The following is a 19,759-nucleotide window of genomic DNA, read 5'->3' as shown; positions in this document are numbered from 1 at the left end:
GGATCCTCCCTTGCTGTCTGCATGTGGCCAAGGGCTCACTGACATTGTGCGAGCTCAGAAACCCCAGCCTGAAATGCAAAGCTTGAAAACTGAGAAAATTAGGGATATCTCATTTAGAACATTCATCTGTGATTTTTACAAGCAAAAACTATGTTTATGCAGACAACAGCAAATATACAAAGGCAGAGCTAGCTCTACCTTTTCATACAATTATGATTCAAAAAATAATTGCAGGTTAAAAAGAGAGAAAGGCAACAGATAACTCTCAAGGTCCAGATAAGCAACCTGGCTCTCACATCACTTCCATTCCCTGCTTCTCTGCTACCTTTTCTTTCTCCCACCTTGATGCCCCACAGTCTGTCCCAGCATGAACCAGTCAGATGGGCCATCACGCTGCACAAGCAGTACAACGTGAGCAAGTCGCAGGTGGATGACGACAGCAGATTCCAGGGTAGGTGAGTTAAGTTTTTGATAATTGCAGAAACACCACAAAAAGTGGTAAAGTGCCAGTCAAGCATGGCACGCCTATAATCCCAGCTACTAAGGAGGCTGGGGTGAGAGAATCATAATTTTGGGGCCAGCCTCCACAACTTAAGAGACACTGTTTCCAAATTTTTTAAATCATAAAAAAGGGATGGGGATGTAGCTCATAACAGGGTGCCCCTGGGTGCAATTCCCAGTACCAAAAGAAAGAAAAAGTGGTAAAAGTCATATAAAAACACTGTTTTTGTTTTGAGCTACCTTCCTTGAATAACTTCATTGTTCAGGCTAAATGCTAAATGTCTCCATTGACTGGACTGGTGGTCCTGAGGCATTTTTGTGGTTGTTTAGAGCTTCCTGTCTCCTTTACAAGATAAGCAAATAACACTGAGGTAAGCAGTTCCTACCTTCAGTTACTTTGATGAAAACTGTTTTTAAAAACCTATTCAAATTAGGTTAAATAATAGCAACTGAGTTCACAATACACAAATGAAAAGTGAGGTGGCTGAGAAACCACTGTTTGGTTACTTTTGTTAAGTATTTCAACAGAAAAATATAAGCGAATTGCATATAAGTGCCAACTAATCTATTTATCCATACATCTATTTTAAAAGCAATTCTAATAAAATTATGTGAAATTAAAAAAACAACAGTACAAAATTTCTACAATAACCGTAATCCTGGATTAAAAGAAAAAAGATAATGAAATGTTCCTGCTTCACACTAGTGTCAAGAAAATGTGGTATATATACACAATGGACTATTACTCAGCCATAACAAAGAATGAAATTACTACACTATTTGCCAGCAAATGGATGGAACTGGAGACTATCATGCTAAGTGAAATAAGTCAATTCCCCCAAAACCAAAAGGTCAAATGTTCTAATTTGCAGATGCTAACACACAATAGTTGGGGATCAGGGGACGGCAACAGAAGTTATCTGGATTAGACAAAGGGGAATAAAAGGAAGGAAGTGGGGATGGGAATAGGAAAGACAATAGAATGAATTTAGACATAACTTTCCTATGTTCATATATGAACACACCAGCAGTGAAACTCGACATCATGTTCAACCACAAGAATGGGATCAGGGCTAGGGCTGTAGCTCAGTGGTAGAGCGCCTGCCTTGTATGTGTGAGGCACTGGGTTTGATCCTCAGCACCACATAAAAATAAATAAATAATTGTGTCCATATACAACTAAAAAATTATAAAAAAAAGAATGGGATCCTAATTAGAATAAGTTGCACTCCATGTATGTATACTGTCAGAATACACTCTATTGTCGTGTATATCTAAAAAGATAAATAAAAATAAATAAATAAAATTTTTTTAAAAAAGAAAAGAAATGAAGAGCAAAAAAAAAAAAGTGGTGATCCAGCCACAACTGAGAAATTCGGTGGCTTGCAAAAACGTTAGGATGATAATGGAAACTGCTTCTGGATGAACTACTTAACACAACCTTGTAAACAAGTGCACAAAACGAAATCTAGATTTTTAAACCATTTTGCTCTTCCTCACAACTTTAGTTTGGGAGTTCAAGTGATGAACCGCCCTGTCCTTTTTGACTGGCAGATTATAAGCAGCTGAGAAGTGACCTCACAGCCCATTCGGGGACCTCATTGCCCCGAGTCACAGAAGGCAGACTTCAAATGTCACCAACTTCCCTTGAAGTATGAAAAACAAACAAAAAAACAAAAACAAAGCAGGGAGAAGAGGTGTCTGTGAGAGAGAGAGAGAACAGCTGTTGTAGGTTTAGTCATTCTAGTTTGCACAGAGCAGCTAGTGGAGGTATAAATGAAATACAGGAAAGTGAAAATAGGCTATTTAACAGTCAACCTTCCCAACAATTCATAAGCCAACTTAAAAAAAGAAAAAAAAGGAGGGCTTATTCTGCTTGAAGAATATTGTAAGGCTACTACAAACTGCACACAATTCTAAGTCACATCTCAGTTCCATCTAATCGCTGCAGACGAGTGGGGTTATTTTGAAAAGCACACATTACCTGTCCTTTTCCACAACGACAGGGGTAGGATAGGACTGGTTACTTTTATTGCCAGTGCCCAACTGGCCATAAGAATTTGCTCCCCAGGCATACACTTGACCTTCGTCCGTTAATACTAATGTGTGTGCGTAGCCACAGGCAACCTGGAAGGGGAAAAAATTCCTCTCAGACCCACAAACAGAAGGAAATGTTTCACTACTCTCTCACACTAGGTTAAGAATCAAAAACGAAGAGAAGGAACAGGCAGCCTGCCCATGAGGGACACATCAAGCTAACCAATACTTGACCCCCCCAATACCAGACTAGGCCCTGTGGGAGGCCAGAGCTGCAGAGGCCAGAGCTGCAGAGGCCAGAGCTGCAGAGGCCCGAGCACCTTCTCGGTTTTCAGGTGGCTTGCTTTATACTCACAGAAACCAAGGGGTGTGGGCTGAATGTAAGAAGGAGATACTTTTATCCCTTTTTCTGATCATCAGAGGAAATATGTTCAATGCAGAAAATAAAGTATAAATATGAAAAAGTACTCTCAAGATCAGGGTTGCTTTTTCTCCCCTACTGACCTACAGACATAGATATATGCATGTGTTATTTTTAATGATGATACTGCATATGCAGTTCTGTATCTTGATTCTTTTCACTCATCATTACAAATACATCTTCCCCTATCATTTAGGATTCCTTGTAAACATCATTTCCATCATACAGACTTGAATAACCTCTCTAATCAACTTATTGTTCTATTAGTCCTTTTTTTATTTTTTGCTTTATCTTAACTAATTCTATGGATTTTCTTCTTTGGTTCCTTAGGACAATTCCCCAGGGTTAAGTCAAGAGGTCCGAACATTTTTGAGGATCCTGAAACATCCTGCCAAAGATTCTTCATGAAAAGCTGTAACTTATATTCTAAAAGCTGTGCATGACAGCACCCTAGAAATAGAAATTTCCTGACAGGTACAACTTAATTCAGGGGAAAAAAGCTTCAATTTTTACTTCAGTGAAGATATTCAAGCAACTGATCTTTTCATTCTGCTAAGAAAAGTGCATTTTTAATACACCAGTATCTTTGCCATCAAAGATCAAACCACGCACACTCAGAGCAACAGTGGACGTACCCGCTGGACACGAATGCCTTGCAGAGCTGCCACCCTGCAGGGGGTTGGCTGGTTGCCGCTGCTGCCAAGTCCCAGCTGCCCATTGCCATTGTAACCCCAGACAAAGACCTAGGAGATGAGAAACACGGCGCTTACCAAAGATAGATGCCAGCCCAACGCTGTGAGGAGACACGCACCATGCTCGCGATGCTGATATGGAAAAAAGCTTTTTTAAACAAAATGTGAAATAACCTTCCTACCTCCCCGTTGTCCACTACTGCCATTGAGCACATCTGCCCACACGCTACGTTCATGACTACTTTATTCTGTAAACAGCCGGTGACTCTTCGAGGGATCGGCTGATTCGCTGTTGACCCAGATCCTACCTGGCCAGAGTTATTATAACCCCAGGCAAATACCTATGCGAAAGAAAAGATGGACAAATGAAGCACGTTAATTTATGGTTGCGACAGGACACTGACAGGTACTTACAGCACCTCTCCATTTCTCCCGAAGAGCTTCAGAACCAGAAATTCTCACACACCCAGGCCAAGAAGTTCTTAGAAAAGCCATTCTTACACAAGTATTATTTTATGCAGTTAGGTAATTGGTGTTATCTACCCAAAAAGTAATAATTACAATCAAATGTCACATAAGACAAAAATATCTACTTTGCCTCAGCCACATTTCAACATTTTGGAATTTATTTTTTTAAATAAATAATCCCTTCACTATACAGAAGGAAAAAAACACTTCCTTTTAAATTTTGCAGTGGGGCTGAGGACTTTGCTCAGTGGCAGAGCACTTGCCCAGTGTATGCCAGGCGCTGGGTTCAACCCCCAGCCCCACAAAAAATAAATTTGGCAGTGACAGAAGTCCTTCATACATACAGGTAAACTTCATAATATAAATGCCATGACTATGAATTGTTACCAAAAGGAAGGCTGAACTTGAAGGGGACAATTATTTTAATCAAATGATCATATTTCCAAGACTGCTAAAGGGATCTAAAGAATATTCTATATATTAAAAAAAAAAGAGCTTTTATGCTGACTCTTCTCACCTCTCCATCAGATGTTAGGACCAAAGAATGGTAAGACCCGCAGGCAACTTCAACGACTTGTTTGTTTGACAGATTCGTAGAGATGTGACAGGGCACTAAGCCATGATTCGTTGTCCCATTGCCCAGCTGGCTGTAAGCATTGTGACCCCAGGTGAAGACTTCTCCTTCTGCAGATAAAAAGGAAGGATTACCAGTCCTCAAAACATCTGCTTCATTATATGAAAATATAGACTGAATGACTTCTACAAATGAAAAGTAAAAACTCAGCTGCAAAGAGCTGACCAACTTCCTTATTCCACCAAATTCATTCTATGAAAGAATCTATCTGGAAAACATAAACTGCCTCAAAGAAACGAGATAACATTTAAATTCATACAGTTATAATAGTTATAAGATAGGTTTTAATAATCAGCAGAGAAAAAGCTTCTAAAAATAATAGACAAGGGCTGGGGTTATAGCTCAGTGGTAGAGCACTTGCCTCACATGTGCAAGGCACTGGGTTTGATCCTCAGCACCACATGATAAATAAATAAAGGTACTGTGTCCATCTAAACTTAAAAAAAAAAAACTAACAAAATAGACAAAATATTAGATTGAAAGTTAAAAAGATTGTAAGGCTACTTAACTCTCCTGGATCTTAATTTCCTTATCTATAAAATGATCACTAAGTTCATTTAAAAAAATTTTTATTACATTATTCATTGTACAACATACACAGGAAAGTTCATTAAATAGATATTATAGTTTTATAAATAATTATAAGGCACACATCCATGTAGGACTGCTCATGTCAAAAATATAAATTATGATTACCCACAAAGACCCCTCATATATGCCTTTTACACTAAAGAATTTAGCTTTTCCTGGTTTTTAACTTTATTTATTCATTTATTTACTTATTTATTTATTTTACTGGGGATTTAACCCAGGGCCACTCTCCCACTGATTTACATCCCCAGTCCCTATTTGTCAAATTTTACCTTGAGACAGGGCCTTGCTAAGTAGCCCAGGCTGGTATCCAGCTTCCTATCCTCCTGCCTCGGCCTCCTCAGTAGCTGAGATTACAAGGCAGGTGCCACCACACCTGACTTCCTGGTTTTTAATTTTAAATAAATGGAATCATAATGGTATATACTCGTTAAAATGATCAGTCTGTTCTTTGTTTCTGCTTTCTTCAGCCCTTTTCTGTGTATTAAACGACCTCTTCTGCTCAGCTCATCAGGACACACATGCTAATTGGTGGGAAGAGTTATTGCCTGATTCTAGAATCACAAAGAAAAGTCAATTAAGTTCTTTAAACTAGTTGTAAAGCATCCCAGTGCCTAGTTTGCTGTGTGCCTGGCTCTCTCAGACGGTGAGCTGCTCACTGCCATTGACCTTGAGGTGGTGGTTGCTTCAGGCCTCAGATGAAGCTCCTCCTCCAGAGACCGTGGGCATTAACTTCTACCATGCCCTAAGGCACTTCCAGTCAAGGACCTCTAATAAATTTCATTTGCGATTTCTTGAACCATCCATCTAATGTGAATGAAACTACAACTCCATGGTCAGACACTCTCAGGGGGAGGGTTTATTTCATTACTCTTTTTTCCTGCCTGTTTTGCTCAGTCAGTGATTCTGTTCAGGCCTCAGGAAGCGACCAATCCTTTCCTGAGCGGGCACCTTTTGTGGTCCCAGCCTGCATGGGAGGTCTTATATCATACTTCTATCAGTCAGGACCTCAACTTAGGTCCCTTTATTCTGCGTACATCCAAATCACAGCTCAGTGTCAGCGGAATAACAGAGGCCTTGAAAGAAAAATGGCTTCAAGTTCTCCTCCAACCTCTTAGTTGACTTTCTCTTAAATCTCATCTGAGAGTTCCTTTCTGCCTTGTCAGTGCTTTATAAAGTTTTTTTAAAAAAAATACTTTATCTAGAATTTAGTGGTTTTTCAGTGAAGAGGTAATCTGAGTAATCTAACCTATTACTGGAAACCAAAAATTCCTAGAACATATCTTTTTAGTGTGAAAAAAACATATAAATGAATATTCATATAATTTATTTTCAATTTAAAGAATACAAATAAAAGGAATACTAAACTTAAAGAAAACTCCAGTGTCATTTAACTCCAATATCTAATTAGTTTGGTTCCATGAGCTGAGCATGAGAATGTTTAATTTCTTTTATTACTAATGCCAGTTAAAACTATCAGTCACTATTCAGTGTAAAAGCAGCATAGAATGAAGAGTTACAGGGGATGCTGGAGTCAAGGGCATTCTCTCAGTTCATAGATTCTCCTCAAAAGGAGATTTCCCAAGGTCCTCAGCGAGTACAGCACCTCCTACAGTGGTTACACCTATAAACAGAAGGGGTTCGCTGGGCCTGATGCATTCTCATTCGCTCACCTAACATGCCAGTAAATGCCAGATCCTATCTGCTGGGTCATCTTACACTGATATTCTGATATACTCATATTTCGTGTTGTCCAGCGCATGGTCAAGTTCACCAGGCAGTGTAAGCAACTCTTGCCCAATCAGAAAATATGTCCTATATTTTAGGAGCGGGACTAGCTTTGTTTCTCAGCAAATCAAGCAATGGCTAAAACTCTCCACTGGATTTCTGTTACCTGTTGTTGCCAGGACAATGTGTGGGCCGCTCCCATAGCTGAGACAGGCTATCTTTTTGCCACTTAAAGAATCCAGTCTCCGAGGTTCAATGGTACTCTGGACATCACCTAACCCCAGACAGCCACTGCAATTTGTGCCAAGCACAAAAATCTGTGGGAAAAACAACTGTTGGTTCAAACAGCTCTATTTCTGATGAGTCCATAAATTTCGCTCAGATAGGCACAGTCTTCTGAAAGCAAACTGCTTCTTTATAAATATAAATCGACTTTCCATGCTTTTTTTAACCTTGATTGCTAAGTTCCTCTGAGAGCTTCGATTTAACAAAGCCATTACTAAAAATATGGGTGGGTAAATTTTTTCTTCAGAATTACCTCATCATTTACTGTAGTATATAAAACTTCATTGCCAGCGCTGCCAAAGACACAAGCCTGACGAATTAACTGCAGTTCTTCCTCAGAACAAAGCGAAAAAATTGGCCACTTTCCCACATCTAACATCTTCAAAGATGACAAAGTAGCCTGTACTGGCTGAAAAGGAAAAAAAAAAAAAAATGTGTATTTTGAGACTACTAATAAAATAAATAAAATTTCTTTGCCCGTTTGGCAGAGGAGGGTTAAAACCGGTTTAAGGAGGAACAAGCCCCGTCTGTTTCTGAGAGGCCTCTCACAGCGGCAGGAATTGCCTTCAAGCCCAATGGCTTCAGTACTGCTCTCACGGCAACCGGGCACCAGAGGCCCGGATGGCATCAGATCTCACCTATTAATTTTCCTCAAGGACACAGGAATCATCCAGGCTGAACTTTGGGGAGCTGAGTGTTTAACAAGTACTTTAAATATCGGCTATGTCTTAAATGTAGCTGTGGAAACTAGGTTGGTTGTAAAAGCAAGAAAAAAAGAGAAAGAGAGGGAGGGAGGGAGGGAGAGAGGGAGCAATGCCATTTCATCTGCTGCCTAAGCCTTAGCAAAACAAAGCCTTGGAAAGGAACGATGCTGAAGGTGACAACAGGGAAGTGGTCCAAATGTTTTGGTTCCTGGGCAAGTTTTACCTGAACTTCAGTTTGAGAAGTTGGCTTTCCTCACTGTCCACTGGGGTCTGGGATTGTTAGGAACAAACACCCCAAAAGTGTACATACTAGAGTTTGCCAGGGCAGCTGTAAAAAGGATGGCAAACCAGGTGGCTTAAACAACAGAGATTTGCCATCTGACAGTTCTGGAAACTAAAGTTCAAAATCAAGTTGTCAGTTAGTTTGATTCCTCCTGAGGTGTGCATGGAAGATCCACTCCAGGCCTGGATTCTTGGCTGCTGGATGGCTGTCTTCTCCCTACATCTGTTCACATTGTTTGGCCTCTATGTGTACCTCTGTGTCCAAAGTTCTGTTTTAAGAAGACACCAGCCATGTGGGATTAAGGCTGACCCTAATGATACCTCACTGTCAAAGTTGTCACGATTCAATTTAAAATACAGCCTATGCAGACAGAATCAAAATTACAAGTTGGGCATGTGGTCACCCACTTGATTCCTCATATAGATGCAGAAATGGCTCTACTGGAAGCACACATTTCAAAGGACTCATAAGATGTATCCTGGTTCCTAATTTTACAACAGATGTATTTTCTCCATTATGTTTTCCTTGAGTTGATATTAAAATCTCACCACTTCATATTCCTCAAACAGATGCCAGCTACAGGTGGGGGAGGGAAACTCATGTGAACCCAACAGAAAAAGAAAGCTGGCCGGAATTAATTATCACCTCAGGCCAAGGAATTAATTATGACCTCAAGTCAGGAGGGTGCCTGAACCAAATTTGGACTGAATTCTAGGGATGCCATCTTAAAGACAGACATTATCAGGTTCTCATTTCTTCTTCTAGGATTACATATTTTATAATTTCTTTAAAATGTGTTTTTAGTTGTTGTTGATGGACCTTCATTTTTACTTCTTTATATGTGGTGCTGAGAACAGAACCCAGTGCCTCGCACATGCTAGGCAAGTGCTCTACCACCCAGCTACAACCCCAGCCCTAATATTATTTTAAATCTCTGAGAAAGGACTAAACATTGTTGGTCTCAGAGCCTTTTGCAGGACACTGTCATCTGTGACAGGAAGCCTGTGCTCCTCATCCAGGTCAAAGGTCACCTGACCCTGGGAGCCCTTTTCTCCATCCTTCAAGTAGTAATCAGTTCCCTGTTGGCCCCTTCAGCATTCTACACCCCCACAATGGTTATCTGTTGACATCTCAGTCACCACACTGTGAGCACCTCAAAGACAGATGCCATCTGACTGATCTTCCTATCACTGACCAACTTGATGAAGTATGTTTCATGCAATGGAACGCACATGCTCCAAGGGCACAATTTTTTCTAACCTTGCCACTTTCTCCATAGAAAAGAGGAAGTTCTTCTTCCATATGGACTCAATGCTGTGTAGTCCCTGAGGAAAAAGTATGTGGTAAAATCAGGATCCATGTGTCAGAGGAAAGAGGCAGGATAAAATTACTTTAGTTCTAATCGGGGACAGTTTCCACACCTGTAGTTCCAGCATTTGGGAGGCTGAGAAGAGAGGACTGCTTGAGCTCAGGTGTTTAAGACCAACCTGGGCAAAACAGCAAGACCTCCTCTTAAAAAAATAAGAAGATACTTTTAATTAACAGAGAAAATAATAAGCTGAGCTCAAATATGATGAAGGGAATTAAGCTCTAGGCATGGGAGTTAACCGCTATAAAACCCACGGGGTGTTTTAACTGTTCTGGGACTCTCATGGGAATCGTTCTGCTGAATTCTAGAAAAGTAATCCCAGGATAAAACATAGGTCCTTATGTCTATAAGGAAATGAGTAGAAATTTTTCATTTCAGAGTTGACATCTTATAGGTTAGAAAAAATAAATTTTAGACCTTGGTCAACTTTTCTCTGGGATTGGAAAATTCCAAATCACTGTGAAGAGCAGACTTATCAATTCTCAGCTCCACTGAAGAATATGTAGTTTGCTAAACTGGAAAAAAAAAAAAAAGAAGAAAAAGAAAGAAAGAAAAATGGAGAAATGAATGAAATGGAGGAAAGGTTGAATGAGTGAATATGGCTTTATATTCCTGGACTTTAACAAAAAGTTTGAAAGGAGAGCCAGCAACTATGTAACAGCAACATTGTTACATATGCCTTCACAACCATCTATCTGCACAATGGCTTCTCCCTATCATGCAGAAGTGACAGCAGGGAGCAGCCCTACTGAAAGACACCAGCATGTGTGTGCTGTGGCTCACGGTTCACTATCTCACCACTAAACATGAATACAAGCAAAATATCATTCCCCCCCAAAGCCATTTAATAAAACTGTAATTAACAATGTTGATTTGTTTTCTAATTTATTAGGTTGGGTCCTATTCACTTACATACAATCCATCAATTACTAATATCAGAACATTTTATCTGATATTTGCTACAGTAGATTTGAACCTTACAGTAAAGATAAAAACAAAAACCAAATGAGGTCAGTTCTTTAATAGTGTTCTTTATCAATGTTTTACATGCCCTTGAGAATCTTAGTAATCTTTTTCCCTCAGCTGTAAATAGGTCTCTCAGAATATGAGGAATAATAATATATTCAGAATAACTATAATTCAAAACCATAGCAATTAGTAATAAATAAATCTAATATCTAGAAAGCAAATTTTAAAAGACACATTTGTTTTTAAACAGGATCACTTAGAAGTTTCTCACTTGTAAATTTATAAAACTTGATCTAGTTAACAATATGAAAATATATTTTGCCATATTTAATACTATACATCATCTATGCCATTTTAGCAGATCTGTTAAATCCTAATATTCTCTAAAACACAGCCTGACTGCCACTGAACTTCGCATACCAATGTGCTTCCTAATTATCCAAATAGGTAGAGATACATTCCTCTCTGTATTTCCACAGCAATGCTTTTAAAACTTCATAATGGCACCTTTCATATTCTGCCTCATGTCATAGTTATTCCTATGTGATTTATCTTCTTTCTTAATTTGCAAGTTCCTTAAGAGGGGACCATGATTTGTTTGTGGCTGTAACCACCTTAGCATTATGGTTCAGAGTGAGTACAATGTATATGTTGGAAGCATCTTTGGAGTATAGCTCTTGTGTTCTGGAATGTGCCTACCAAGGTTGTTTTGTTTGTCCTTCCTTCTCTTCTTTTCTTTTCTTTTGTCCTTCCTTCTCTTCTTTTCTTTTCTCTTCTTCCCCCGCCCCCTCTCTCTTTTTCTTTCTTCTTTCCTACCTGGAATCTGCCTACCACGATTGTTTTGTTTGTTCTTTTCTTTTCTCCTCCCTCCCCTCCTCTGTCCCTCCCTCCCTCCCTCCCTTCCTTCCTTCCTTTCTTTCTTTCTTCTTTCCTTCCTGGAATCTGCCTACCAAGGTTGTTTGTTTGTCTTTCCTTTCATTTCCTTTCCTTTCCTTTCCTTTTCCTTCCCTTCCCTTCTTTTCCCTTTTCCTCCCTCCCTCCCTCCCTTCCTTCCTTCCTTTCTTCCTTCCTTCCTTCCTTCCTCCCTCCCTCCCTCCCTTCCTTCCTCCCTCCCTCCCTTCCTTCCTTTCTTCTTTCCTTCCTCCTCCACCCTTCTCTTTCTTTCCTTGTTTCTCTTGCAGTGCTGGGGATCAAACCTAGAGCCTTGGGTATGACAGGAAAGCACTTACCACTGGGCCACACCCCGGCCCCTTAAAGGTTTCCTTTTCTGTCTCATCTAACTGAAAACACCTTTTCCATGTCTGTCTCAAATTTACTGGAATAAAAAATAAAAAGAGAAGAGAGGAAGACTGAGGATGTGACTCAGTGGTAGAGTGCTTACCTAGCATGCCCAAGGTCCTGGGTCCAATCTTCAGTGCCACGAAATGGGGGAGGGGGGAATAAAAGAGAAGAATAAAGGAAAAGAATCCCAGAGTGACAGAAAGGAGGGCAGAAGGGAGGGAGGGAGAAAGAACGGGGAAAAGGAAGAAAGAATGGAGGAAGGGAAAGGAAAGGAAATAATGGAGAGAAGGAAAAAGAAGTTAGGCGACTGTGCCTCACTGAACTTCAGGCTGCTTGTTCCTGGTGGAAGGGAAACATGCTGATGTGCTAAGATCAGGGGACCGGGTTATCAAATAGGAAAATAAATGGCTCTTTTCAGTGTCTTTGATTAATTTCAAGTATAATAAACTCTTTAATAGGAATGGTGGGAAAACAAGTCATTCTGTTTATTGGCTGATCAGGTTAAGACATAATTACATGGATGGCATATGGAGATCACCAGCTCCCAAGAAATGACATTCATAAGACTCAATTACCACTAGATATAAGATTAACATAATTTTATGTTTGTTGATCAGAAAGTCCTTCAAGATTTAGAAATGATTTAAGATTAATTACTATCATACGCTACTATAAAAAAATTTCTTGTTGAATTCCTTGGTTCTGTAGAAAGTGGTTGGTTTGTTTTTGTTTTTCATGATACCAATGTGATACATACATAATAAAGAAAACTAATTTCCCCAATTTGAGCTATTTGAGGGATTCGGTTTTTGGAAAATATGTGGCAATTAAAGTTATCTTACCTGAGATCTGCATGATTTCACCAGGCTATTATCATCAATATTGTAGTAGTATATCAACACACATTTTAAAAATCCACAATGTACACACAGAAAACACATCCAAGGTGAGATAAACATGTATTCTAAATAACAATGGTATACTACGGTTCAAATAAATAGTTATCCTGTGCCAGGCATTAAGTGCCTGACAGTATCTCATTTAATCTGTATAATACCTAAATGAACAATCGTAAATATAAGGTATGATCACTGCCTCATTTGATGAACATGTTTCAATAACTTGACCAACAGTCACCCGCCACTCGGGATCACAGCTAGTGTTAGACCCAGGACTGGTTCCAAAGCTCTTGTTCTCAGACCCCCTAATGTGCTGCTGTATATTTTAAGTTTTTCCTGTGTACAATCCAAATTGGTTTATTTTATAGCAACTAGCTAGGAACATTCCCTTCAAATGCATTTGTACCTGATTGTTTTAAATTTCTGGAGCCCAATATTCAGTCATCTTCAATCCTGTTGCCTTGTAAAGCCGTCCTTGTAAAGCAGTCTTCTGAAATAAGGTTAATATGACTGAAAATACAAATACATAAATTCTATTAGAGAAAAAACAAAGAAAAAAACATACTATCTTTGCAAATTTAACAATCCATTATTTATCTGGGAAAATTATATTTAATTGGATGAATTTTTATGAAAAAATCAGCAGGTGTTCAATTATAAAATATTAAAATTATAATATATCACTGGGATATTATATTTTATTTTATAAGTTTGAGACAGGATTTCAACAACTTGGACACTAACCTATATGTAAAAACACATAATAAAAAAAATTAAACTACAGTATTTCCACATAGAAAAATGAAAGAAAACCACATGGAATATTAAAAAAAAAAAAAGCTTTCAAGCTTTTAGAAGTATAGGAAATATCTTTATGACTTCAGGGCAGGGGAGAATTTCTTAAATAAGACATAAAAGCATAAGCCACAAAGAAAAGACTAGTAATTTTGAGCAAAGAGAAAAACTATGACACTATGGGAAAAGATGCATGCAACATATAAAACTGACAACTGGCAAAGGATTAGTGTCTAAAATATATAAACAGTGTCTACGAATCAATAAGAACAAAACAACACAATTAGGAAACAGGCAAAGGATACAGACTATTTGCAGAATTAATAAATGCATTAGAAGATATTACAATTCACCATTGAATTTATCATGGAAATGCAACCATGATAAAATTGATCTTATCCATCAGATCTGTTAAATTTACAGAGAGACAACACCTAACGATGGTGAGGATATAGATTAAAAGGCATTCTCATACACTGCCCAAAGAAACGTAAATTGGTACAATCACTTTAGAGAATAACTTCACAATGTCTAGATCACTACAGCATCTTTCCGTCTTTTTTGACACATACATGTAACTGAAACAAAAATTTCACAAAATAATTCTTACACCTTCCACATGAGAGGCTTGGTGATACCTTCTTTTACATTTTGTCTATTCCTATTCTACCCCCAACTATTCTATTTTATCCTATTCTGTTTCAATTTAAAAGAAAAAGAGCGGACATGGTACATTCCTATAATCCCAGAGACTTGGGAAGCGGGAGAATTTCAAGTTCAAAGCCAGCCTCAGCAACTTGGTGAAGCCTGAGCAATGTAGCAAGACCCTCCCTCAAAATGAAATATACAAGGGGAGAGGGGATGTGGCTCAGTGGTTAAGCCCCTGAGTTCAATCCCTGGTACCAATAAATAAATAAATAGAAAGAAAGAAAGAGAGAGCAAGAGAGATGGTAAAATGATTCCAACATCACTAATAAATCACATCCTGTAGTTTGAAAAAATTCACCAAGATGAACTGTAAATACACAATTGTGTGCAACAGCAAACAAACAACAAACATGAAATAACAAGCAGAGTTGACCAACAGTTTATCAGTGGAACTCACAAACTGTGGCATATGCATATTACACAGGAATTAAAATAAATTGTCCAGAATCAACACATATACATCCCCAAAATCAATGCTGACCAAAACCACTAAGTGAAAGAATGATATATATGGCATAGCATTTGATAAAGTATAAAAACATGCAGAGAACAATACCACTTAAATGTATTATGGATGTGAACATATGCATGGCTGCACTTTTTTTTTTTCAGTGCAGGTAACATTTTTTTAAATTTTTTTTATTGTAAACAAATGGGATACATGTTGTTTCTGTTTGTACATGGAGTAACAGCATACCATTTGCGTAATCATACATTCACATAGGGTAATGATGTTTGATTCATTCTGTTATTTTTTCCTCCCCCCACCTCTCCCACCCCTCTTTTCCCTCTATACAGTCCCTGTTCCTCCATTCTTGCCCCCCTCTCACCCCCCATTATGTGTCATCATCCACTTATCAGTGAGATCATTCGTCTTTTGGATTTTTGAGACTGGTTTATCTCACTTAGCATGATATTCTCCAATTTCATCCATTTGCCTACAAATGCCATAATTTTATTATTCTTTATAGCTGAGTGATATTCCATTGTGTATATATATATATATATATATATATATATATATATATATATACCACAGTTTCTTTATCCATTCATCAATTGAAGGACATCTAGGTTGGTTCCACAGTCTGGCTATTGTGAATTGAGCAGCTATGAACATTGATGTGGCTGCATCTCTGTAGTATGCTGATTTTAAGTCCTTTGGGTATAGGCCGAGGAGTGGGATAGCTGGGTCAAATGGTGGGTCCATTCCAAGTTTTCTAAGGAATCTCCACACTGCTTTCCAGAGTGGCTGCACTAATTTGCAATGGCTGCACTTTTGATGGAATTTTTTTCATAGGATAATTTTGTTGCTTTGGGGTGTGTGCGTGTGTGTACGTGTGTGTTAGTTACAGGGGACTGAACTACTCAGGGGCATTCTACCACTAAGCTATATCTCCAGTCCTTTTTTTTATTTTGAAATAGGGTCTCGCTAAATTGCTGAGGGTGGTCTCAAACTTGTGATCCTCCTGCATCAGTCTCCTCAGTAGCTGGGATTACAGGCATATGCCACCACACCCTACTTTGATGGAGGCAATGCCAAATATAAATGGTCCCACGTAATTCTATCAATGAATTTGTATGCTATGGCTTTTCCATTGACAAGATGGTTTTCAAGATTTTAAGCTTAATCATCTAAGTACTGGAGGATAAGATTATCTAATATTAAAGAAAACAAAATCTTAGATACCACTATTCTAATTTTTCCTTTACATGGACACAGAAATTCAATAAAGTACTGATAATGAAAATCCATAAACCATAAATTATTTTGGCATCCCTAAAATAAAATCTAATCAATACCATAGGAAGATAATAACATAAAGAACAGCATTTTTAATGCCATGGAAGGAAAATCTAAAATAGAAACATATGTTTAACAACAGTATATTAGAGTGGCAAAAGTATGTTTTCTATTTCTAAGTCTACTCACAAACTTTCTCCTTTCCTGCACAGGAAGGCAATGTTTCTTGTAGACCCAGGGCAGAGACTGGCATTTGTATTGGGACAATTCTTCACATTGACAGCGTCACAGCATAAGATTATCCCACATAAACTTACTTATTGGATGATAGTAAGGTCATTGGTTTTCTCCATTTATTTGGGGATATATGACTTGACTCATGTATGTAGTTAATTATTCATTATGTATCTAGTTAATTATTCATATTAAGTGTTCTATGTATTACAAAATGGTTTCTTATACATTTCCTTATTTAAATGTAAAAAAAAACTAATGATACAGACTTATAATGTACTGATACTGCTTTGCAATACAGAAAATGGGAGAATAAGGACCTTCTCCAGGCAAAAGCTCCAGCCACTGATCTCTGCCTTTTCAGAATCCAAACTGGACACTCAGGAGTCAGTGTTTTGAGTTTGTGAAAGAGTTAATTTTTCAAGGCCAAATATATAACAAGTAAGGTCATCTACTGCATGGCATTTCTTATTCCAGTTCTTTTCCTAAACTTAAATAGTTCACAATATATTTCCAAATTACCCCCATTTGGGACAGATTAACTCCTATTTGAACATACTGTATTTAGAAAGTTTTTCTCTATACTCTTAACAACTACACAGTTGAAGATTAGCAGACAAGATAGTCTTTTGAAAATGTGACAAATGTATCCATTACAAATACAAAGAACAAGTCAAATAACCATTTCCCTGTACAAAGCATAAGATAGGCAGTCTGTACATATTATTCTTGGCAAAGTAATCAGTAGTAGTTCGTGTGTCAACCACACAATATGCCATATTACTTGGTAATGCCTCTGACCTAAATAATGAATTAAGCTGATTATAGGTCATAACATTCATTTGCCTGGTTCATTCAACAAATATTGGTTTATTGCCTGTAGTAGACAGTGAGTGCAAAGCAAATATGTAAAACAGGAAACACAATAATGTGGTGCAAAGGAATTTGCAATTCTTAGGTGCCTGAGTCCACACTGACATACCCAACGGTGGGTCTTAAGAGCCAATATTTGGTGGTTAATCAGGAGCTTGTAAATGCTGGCAGCTATACTTTAGAAGTGATCCCAGTGGGAAAAAAGTAAAAACAAAAATTTCTGTAGAGAAACCTCAGTATTAGTTATTTTTAAGTTCAACTTGATAATATGAGGTCAACTCTGAAACCACATTTAAGAAACATAAAACCGTTTCCTTGCAATATAGAATTCAAAATCATTTAACAAATTCTCCCACTTGGGCACTTTAAATGATGCTTGTCTAATATCTTTTACCACATCAGCATGTAGTTTGCAGCATCAGTGCGTTGATGAGCTGTAGACCAAGTAGAAGTCGATGGGATAATGACAGTTCCCAGGTATATGCTTTGCTGAGTCACTACTGACAACAGCTTTTTTAGTGTCATCCCAAAGTTACAGGTAATATAAATAGATAAAAAATATAAAACGTGATATCACCCCACTGTTACTTGCTAAAAAAAAAAAAAAGACAGTGTTATAATTTAGTTCCTTTAGAATGAGATGCTAGAAATCAACAAATAATAGATACCAACAGCAGCTAATTAAAATGAAAAATTATAAACAGGATGAACAAAGCTAAAAATATAAAAGCACAATGAAAACTAGAGCACAACCTCAAAGGAAATGGTATTGCCATATGCTTATGAAAACCAGCAACCTGACTTGGAGAATACAGAAACATAGTTGCTATTTTAATTGTATGCTTGTTAAAAAGGTTTTCAAATCTCACCAATAGTACTGGGGCAGAGGTCCAAAGCAAAGGTGTTTTTAGTTTGAAGAGATTACTGAACCTGTCAACATTGGCCTTTTCAGCCACACAGCAAATGTCACTTTCAAATATGAAAAAAATAAGATAAACTACACAAATATTTGTAAGTGTTATATGGGTGAGTTGGTACTTAGAGTCATTTTTAAATTCACTTGAAATTTAGTTCCTTATAGATCTAATCCAATTTTTAAATAGATCTTAACATATCTACTAAATAGAATCCTAATTGTTAAAGATCTTGGCCCCATGATATAATTCCTCCAACACGGCGGGTCCTCTTGACTTTGGCTTATTCCCACTTGGTATTCCTTTTGTTCAGTTTAATATAGATTTTGTATGACACATGATCTTACAGTGATCACAAATCATGATTTAGTCACATACTATCACCCACTGATACTTGTTGGCTCAAGAAGTCTTCCATGGGAAAGTATATATACTAGACACAAGTTTAGGATGAATGACAAGACAGAAGACTTAGAAACACACTCAAAAGTCAGATTAATGCTGGGAAAAAAAACTATTTTAGGTTAAATTTCCTGGGGTTCTTCAAGAGTTAGGATGGGGTCACCATGTAAATGAAACCCATGTTCCTTACAGATCATGAAAGCTACAAGGATCATATTAGCCTTCCACTGATGGACATTAAGAATATCTCTTACAGGGAGGCAAGCTCTCAGTTCCTTTGAAGTGGGTACTACCACGTGGACCTCTATTTTTAGCCTGGAACCGGAGTCATTAATGTCACTCTGCAACCCCAATACTTCTGCCCCAATGCTTCTGTTTATAATAACTCCAAATAAACTTCAAAAGTAGCAGTATCTTAGTATCATTTTAATTTCATTTATCTACTGATAAAACTGAAATTGAAGATAACTATTTCCTAAGGGCATAAGCAAATTCATTGGGTTCCCTACATTTACACATCTAGATAAACAGTTTTTCGATTTTTAAACAGAGTTCATAATCTACTTTACTTAAGCAAAGGGCTTCAGGGGCCCACACTTGACTTCCTAAAATCATTCCTGTCAGCCTCTTTCACTAAGCCTCCTTTAATTATGATTAAAAGTTGTTTAGGGTTGGGGTTGTAGCTCGGTGGTAGAGCACTTGCCTCCCACTTGCAAGGCACTGGGTTCGATCCCCAGTACCACATAAGATTAAATAAATAAAGATATTGTGTCCATTTACAACTAAAAATATTAAAAAAAAAAAGTTGGTTAGGTTCATTCAAGTATTTCTAAGAGATACCTCTTAGTATCATAACATGACATCATAACAGGTGATTTAAGCTCCTCTCCACAGAGTTTCAAATAAAGAAAAGTAATGATCACTCTTAGAAAAGAGCTTCACTAGCCATTTGCAAGACTTAATGTCATAGGGACACTAAGAAGCAAACAGTGAAGAAAACACAGGTATCTCCTGGTATCCACAGGATACCACAGGATATCCAGGATCCCTCCACCCTATGAATAACAAAGTCTTTGAATGCTCAGGTCCCTTGTGTAAAATAGTGTATCATTTGCCTGTAACCTATGTTCATCCTCCCTTATACTTTAAATCATCTTAAATTACTTACAATACCTAATACAATTTAAATGCTAAGTAAATAGTCGACATACTCTATTTTTAGGGAAT

At 37.8% G+C, this 19,759-nt stretch overlaps 1 protein-coding gene across 10 annotated transcripts in view; it reads right to left on the bottom strand.

Moving 5' to 3' along the window:
• Positions 1–19,759, bottom strand: part of Rcbtb2 (RCC1 and BTB domain containing protein 2) — a 49,606-nt gene that overhangs the window by 18,123 nt on the left and 11,724 nt on the right. For 3 of the 10 annotated variants that reach the window (XM_047553373.1, XM_047553372.1, XM_047553371.1), the window contains exons 2-11: positions 13,269–13,372; positions 12,064–12,091; positions 10,131–10,228; positions 9,605–9,669; positions 7,611–7,766; positions 7,239–7,389; positions 4,637–4,803; positions 3,834–3,992; positions 3,595–3,702; positions 2,486–2,628 (exon numbers count right to left, since the gene is read on the bottom strand). In XM_047553373.1, coding sequence (XP_047409329.1) covers positions 2,486–2,628; positions 3,595–3,702; positions 3,834–3,992; positions 4,637–4,803; positions 7,239–7,389; positions 7,611–7,766; positions 9,605–9,646 — 926 coding nt within the window. In that variant the 5' untranslated portion in view covers positions 9,647–9,669; positions 10,131–10,228; positions 12,064–12,091; positions 13,269–13,372. The remainder of the gene's footprint in view (positions 1–2,485; positions 2,629–3,594; positions 3,703–3,833; positions 3,993–4,636; positions 4,804–7,238; positions 7,390–7,610; positions 7,767–9,604; positions 9,670–10,130; positions 10,229–12,063; positions 12,092–13,268; positions 13,373–19,759) is intronic. The other 7 variants (XM_047553380.1, XM_047553378.1, XM_047553377.1 and 4 more) reach the window with 4 other exon arrangements.

This window comes from Sciurus carolinensis, chromosome 5 (genome assembly GCF_902686445.1).
Source record: "Sciurus carolinensis chromosome 5, mSciCar1.2, whole genome shotgun sequence".
In the NCBI taxonomy this organism is placed as follows: domain Eukaryota; kingdom Metazoa; phylum Chordata; class Mammalia; order Rodentia; family Sciuridae; genus Sciurus; species Sciurus carolinensis.
Note: the sequence above shows the minus strand (reverse complement) of the source record. Positions and strands in the feature narration are given on the sequence as shown.